The sequence below is a fragment of the Tetrao urogallus genome, assembly GCF_951394365.1.
Source record: "Tetrao urogallus genome assembly, chromosome: 6".
In the NCBI taxonomy this organism is placed as follows: domain Eukaryota; kingdom Metazoa; phylum Chordata; class Aves; order Galliformes; family Phasianidae; genus Tetrao; species Tetrao urogallus.
In genome coordinates, this window is record NC_136819.1 from 52,132,277 (window position 1) to 52,138,276 (window position 6,000).

General features: G+C 43.6%; 1 protein-coding gene across 1 annotated transcript in view; it reads right to left on the minus strand.

The window, feature by feature from the left end:
• AHNAK2 (AHNAK nucleoprotein 2) overlaps positions 1–3,161 on the minus strand; it is a gene marked incomplete at both ends in the record, with an annotated part of 60,279 nt that extends 57,118 nt beyond the window's left edge. The window contains one exon of the mRNA XM_079537486.1: positions 3,107–3,161. Within this exon, the coding sequence (XP_079393612.1) occupies positions 3,107–3,161 (55 nt within the window). The remainder of the gene's footprint in view (positions 1–3,106) is intronic.
• Positions 3,162–6,000: the final 2,839 nt, after the last annotated feature.

The window sequence follows — 6,000 nt, forward strand, 5'->3', positions numbered from 1 at the left end:
TCAGGTCAGAGCCGCTCCTGAGAGCCAGGGATGTTGCTCCTTGCCTGCACTGGGAGCCTGGCTCCTGCAGGTTTTGTTTATCTGTCTTGTAATAGGGATGGGAGAAATGCTGCTGCAGCACGTAGACAAACATCTTCTGAAAATATTTCTAAGGAAAAAAATGCAGCTTTCTTTTAGATCCTCTTAATTTCTGGGCCATATTCAGCAGCTCTGAGGACATGCCCAGCCCTCGCCACATCTGCTACAGAGAGTAGCAGAGAAGAAGGATTATGTTAAAGCTGCTAGTGTTTTTTGAATGTCGTAGAATCATAGAACCACCAAGGTTGGAAAAGACCTCCAAGATCTTTCAGTCCAACCATTCACCTACCTCCAATATTTCCCCACTAAACCATGTCCCTTAGTACAACATCTAAACGTTTCTTCAACACCTCCAAGGACATTGATTCAATCAGCTAGCATTGGAGTCCTGCCCATGGATTTTTACAGCTCTGGCCCATCTTATGAATCCATTCATGAGCTGTTCTCACACAATGCAAAGATAAATCTAGCACTTGAGAAGAAACAATTGTGGTCCAAATGCTCATTCAACAAAAACCTAAAATGAGTGTCTCGTTTTGACCCTGTGATCATGTGGCCACTGGGGGACCATAAGGAGGCCATCATAGAATCATAGAATCATTAATGTTAGAAAAGGCCACTAAGATCATCCTAACTTGCTCAAGTGTCTCACTGAGCTGAGCCTTTTAATGGCTGCCATTAATTTCTGAGGATTTAGTCCAAGCCCCACAGAAGATAAGGAATAAATGTTGAAAACATTTATGCTATGAAGATCTTTATATTTTCAAATTTGGCCAAATGCCACTGTTTGCTGATGGATACGTTCTATTTTCCTGCTTATTTATTATTCTCACTGAAAAATAATCCGTGGCAAATACTGTCTTGGTATTGATCAACAGCTGCAAAATGCTTCTGGCATCCTCCAGACATCAGGCCTGAGTGCAGGCTTGTGCTTGCCTAACTAATAAGGAAAACTGACAAAGTTTTGTTTATCTGTTTCTCACCTCTATCATCATCAGCTAATGCAAGGGCAGATGAACATAGCCAACAGAGATAGCAACTTACGAAATGAGCCTATTTTTAACAGGTTTTACTTCCATGCTGCAGAGGAAACAAGGGAATTAATATTCGCTTCTTGATGTGGGATTCACCGTGTGGTTTTCCCCACCCTTGCTCGGATGGTCTCGCCTGATTGCAATGCTAACATCCCTTCTCTCTTTCTCTGGTACTTGGCAGGCTTTCCCAAACACATCACATGCTGCGGGCAGCCAGCCAGCCTACCTGTCTGAGAAAAACAGACCTGAGTCTCCCTGCCCCACCCTGACCTCTCGGGATGATAACCCGCTGGCAAGAAACATCAGCAGTAACTGTTTGGAAAACAGATGCCTGACAACTTCTGCATGCAACTGGCTATCCCTGCTGCTCCTCATCCCAACATGGCCCTCAGTGGTCACCAAGATGCTCCCCTTGCCCGTGAACCACAGCAGCATCCTTTCACACTGCTGGAAAACTGGTTCTGGAGGGATCCAACCCATGGGACTATGCTGCTATGCTGCTTCCTGAGCAACAAATACTCAAAGCTTTTTGCTAACTGATGGGGAAAGCCTGCAGGGTGGCAATGTGGAGCGCCTTGCTAGCTTTACACTTCTGTTACTCTCAGGTAGCACCTAGAAATCCCAAAAACACATATCTGATGTGGAATATAGTAAAAGCCACGAAACAACCTTGTTTGCTAAATAGGTAAATCTCCACAGGTAGGGAAACAACAGGAAAATGATACTGCTGAAAAAGTTACATCTACAAAAGCAAATATTTCCCCAAAACTTAAACATTGTGTCTATTTTGAAAAAATCAGATGGAATTACTGTCTGGGTGTAGCCCTAAATTATTTGCTATAATCTCTCTACATCAATTCAGTTACCTAATCCAAGCACCAGGTAAGCAGCACAAAGTTGGAACATATCTTTTCAATGGTTGGAGAGAGCAATGACTTACTCTTTGAGTTGGTTCCATGATTTCAACAAGGCAATTCAAGCAACTTTGTCTGCTGGGAGCCTAACAAGCAATCTCTGATTTTCCATTGCTGTGGAAAATATAATCCTCAATTATTTACAAAAGAAACCTGAAATAATCAGATGTAGTTAAAAAAAATATACTCTCCACTTTCAGTCTATCAGAATGTTTACAGATATTTTTTTTTGTAGATTACAACCAGAATAAATAGCAAAGAAATTTATTGCAGAATGTAGATAAACATAGATTTTGTATGTTTTAGGAAAAGAAGATCCTGTAGGAAGTTCAGATTCTTAGCATTTTTGTAGCTACAACCTTAAGACTACTAGTTGCTTATTTTAAAACACACTAATCCATGCATAAATTAAAGAGCAGATTTGTGATTTACTGATATGCTTCTGCCAACTAAAAACTGCTTTTCATTACTCTTTTGACTCATTCTTGCAATCGTCACTGTTCTGTTTCAGCAATATTTTGTATTCAAATAAGTATATTTACCCCTTTAAAAAATAGGTTACATTTCTAATTTCCTTCTGCTGTGCAGCAGGGAAGCACAAGGAAATAAAGCCCTTCTTCCAGAGCGCTGGATTGTTCAGCCAACAGATTGAATACAGAGCATAGGACACATTGGATTTGCAAACATACACTATGCAGTGCAGCTTCTAGCTACTGTAAATGCCAGGTAGATTGTATCATGCACCATACCCTGCCACTCATTTCCGAATCGCTATGAGAAATGAAGGGCAAGCATGTGAATTCAGGCATGCAAGCTGAAGCAGTTAATTTATACACAATTGAATTTAATTTGTATACAGAGTCAAAGGCTTCCTCAAGCTCAGCTTCAACATAACACAGACACTGAGGAAAGTTTAGAGGAGGCTTTTCTTAACACTATTTTTTCTTATCTGATTCATGCAGCATCAGAAAAAGCCACACCCTAGAAGCTGCAGGGTTTGCCTCGGCAGTTGATTCGCAGCTAGCAGAGCACAGAAAAGCAGAAGCAGAATACAGAAAAGTATAGAAAATGTAAGCCCACCACTGGCTGGAGATCCTGGCCAGTTAGGAAGAACTAGATGAAAGCAGTCACACATCTTGGTAGATTATGGAGGTACAGCAATAACAAGAGAGGAAAACTTTGTCTTTGCAGAGGATCCCAGTGCAGAATCAGTCCCAGTCCAGAAGAGGAGATGGAGACTTTGTGACTCTGTGCTGCAGGAGAAGTGCAGCTAGACTGAAACTAAATGCTAGCACAATCCTTCTACTCCCGGTGAAAATACATCCACGGATGCCAACCAGATTATTCCGGGCTGCCCTGCATTGCATTATGCCTGGCTGATCACTGCTTGCAGAGCCAGAGCTTCAGGTCATTGCAGAGAGAGAAAAGGAGTGATGTGGATGTTCCAAGCAGAGCCCAAAGGCACTCAGGGAGATTGATGGAGGATACCCGGGCTGTCCGATTGGCTGCTGCTCTCCCCGAGCTCCTGTTGAGAGGGCAAACTGAGAGTGAGCACGGCAGCCTCCGGGATGGAGAGAGCCAGGGAGCCCCTGGGGGATGGGGCTGAGCAGGGTGAGATTCTGCATGCTTCCCTGGGAGGTGGGGAAGGACCTGATCCAAAGCCTTCACTGCCTGCAGAAACGATCCCATTCGTCTGCTAATGGTTAAAAATCAGGCAGTTAATGCCTGGTCTCCCAGCAAAGGAATGGGACACCCAGCCTGAGAATGAGCTTTGGTTCATGGTCAGCTAATTAGAAACAGGGATGGAAAAGAGCAAGATATAAATTACATCAAGATCTTAACGTCGTCCTTGTTAAAATGCTCATACATTAATGCAAATGCACATCAGGCAAAGACATCCCTAAACCCCTCTGTGCTTTTCAATACTGAATTTTACAAAACTTGGAAATGTGTTGCCCATTCCACATGTAACTAGTCTGAAGCCAGAAACAGCTGCTGTGCAAGAATGGATGCTAGCTCCGATCCAGCGCCCACTGAGATCACTGGGACCAATTTCTCTGATACCAGTCAGACCTGAGGACAAAATGTTGGATATTAGGGATATTAGGGATATTAGGAATAATTGCTTCTCAGGAAGAGTGGCAGTGCATTGGCACAGGCTGCCCAGGGAAGTGGTGGAGACACAGTCCCTGGAGGTGTTTAAGAATCATAGCAATGTGGCACTGAGGGGCATGGTGGGAATGGGTCAATGATTGGAGTAGATCATCTTAGAGGTCTTTCCAATCTTTATGGTTCCATGGAAGCAACCAGCATGAGCCAATGGGTGACTAATGCTAAAGGCAGGGAATGCACCTCTTTTGTCTCCCTTGATTTGTTTTTGACTGCTGCAACTATACTGGTAAGGAAGATGAGTCAGGATGGAGCTCCTGAGCTTGCAGCTGGAGGTAGATGGCTGGATAGTAAGTGATGCCCCTGTGACTGGCATTTCATGCCCATGAAAGCACACATAGCTGCACTGCTTCTGGCACCCAGGTTAGCTCATACCCAGCCCTCACATACCACAGCCTTAATGGGCATAACCCCCAAAATACAAGTTAGCTGGCCCCAGCCAGGACTATGGGGATTCAGTGTCTCAAAGAGCACGGGTGTGCTAATTCCCACCAGAATTGGGATACATGGGCTTCTGAGGTTAGGGTTCAACTCCTGTGACTTAAGATGTCTACAGAATAAATGCCTGTACCCCATGTCCCATTGTAGTCACCAAACCATATGCTGGTGCTAAGAGGCTGCTCTTGACTTCAGTATCCATGCAGCTTACAGTCTTGACTCCAAGGCTGTAGACCCTTGACTCTTTGGCCTCCCCTAAAGGCCCCAGTGCCAAGCTAGATGTAGAGACCTATGTTCAGTCAGGTGAGAGGAATTCCACTCCAGCTGTTTGTGGGACTGTAGATTGCTTATGAGGATGTGAGCAGCTGCAGAGGATCAAGAGATGGGACTGAAGTTTGTGTTAAATACACCAGCACATCTTAACCAGCTGTCGCCATGCTGGGCCAGTGTCTATGAACATTGCAGCTTCTGCTGTAGGAAGGGACAGTGAGATCACAACCACTGTACTTGTGTGAGTCCCTCACACCCACCTGGAGCTCAGAGGGCTTAGGAAGCGGATATTCGTCGCCTCAGCATAGCTTATTGAGGCACTACTTGGATTGGAGCAGTAGTAACAGTTGATAAATACTTTTTTAGAGTGCTATATTTGTAAGCTTTATATTCTGCTATCTATGTCTGATGACATAAACCCATGGATGACAGAGGTGATCCAAAGCCCCACTGCTTGTCGCTGATCAAGTGAGGGGGAGGTGAATCAGAATATAGAGAGAGGTGACTCAGGGATTTTTTCTTGTGCACATAGGATGTGGTTTCTCTGTATTTACAAAACCAGCTAAGCAGGAGAACGGTGTGGCATCTGACACATGGATTTTTCTTAGTGCAGCTTAGGCATGAAAAATCATTTATTGTTTCTACTGTTGACAGCCTTTTACAAGTTATGTTTTTTAATATAGTAAAATATTTAGTGAAGATAACAACAGTTCCAGTAAAAATGCATGTGCAAGCCCATGCATTCTCACAACACAGCTCAGCTGGAAGATTACCCCTATTTACTCATTTCAGCCTTGAAACTTCACCTACAAAGCCAAAATGTTTCTTGGAGCAGATTTTTTTCTTTTTTTTTGTTAGCTTGATTTTTGTGATAACAGCCATGAATTCCTGTAGAACACAGAAAATTTGGAGTGGAAGGAATGTCACAATATGTCACCATCCAGCCCAGGAAGCAGCAAGGCAGGACCTGAAAGAGATCCATAGTTGAGAACTAGATTCAAATGAAGTTTTGGAGCTTGAAGCTTGATGTGTGCAGAAATTAACCCAGCATTGTGCTTCTTAACACCCCAACTCTCTACTTGTCTGTTGTCTGCTGC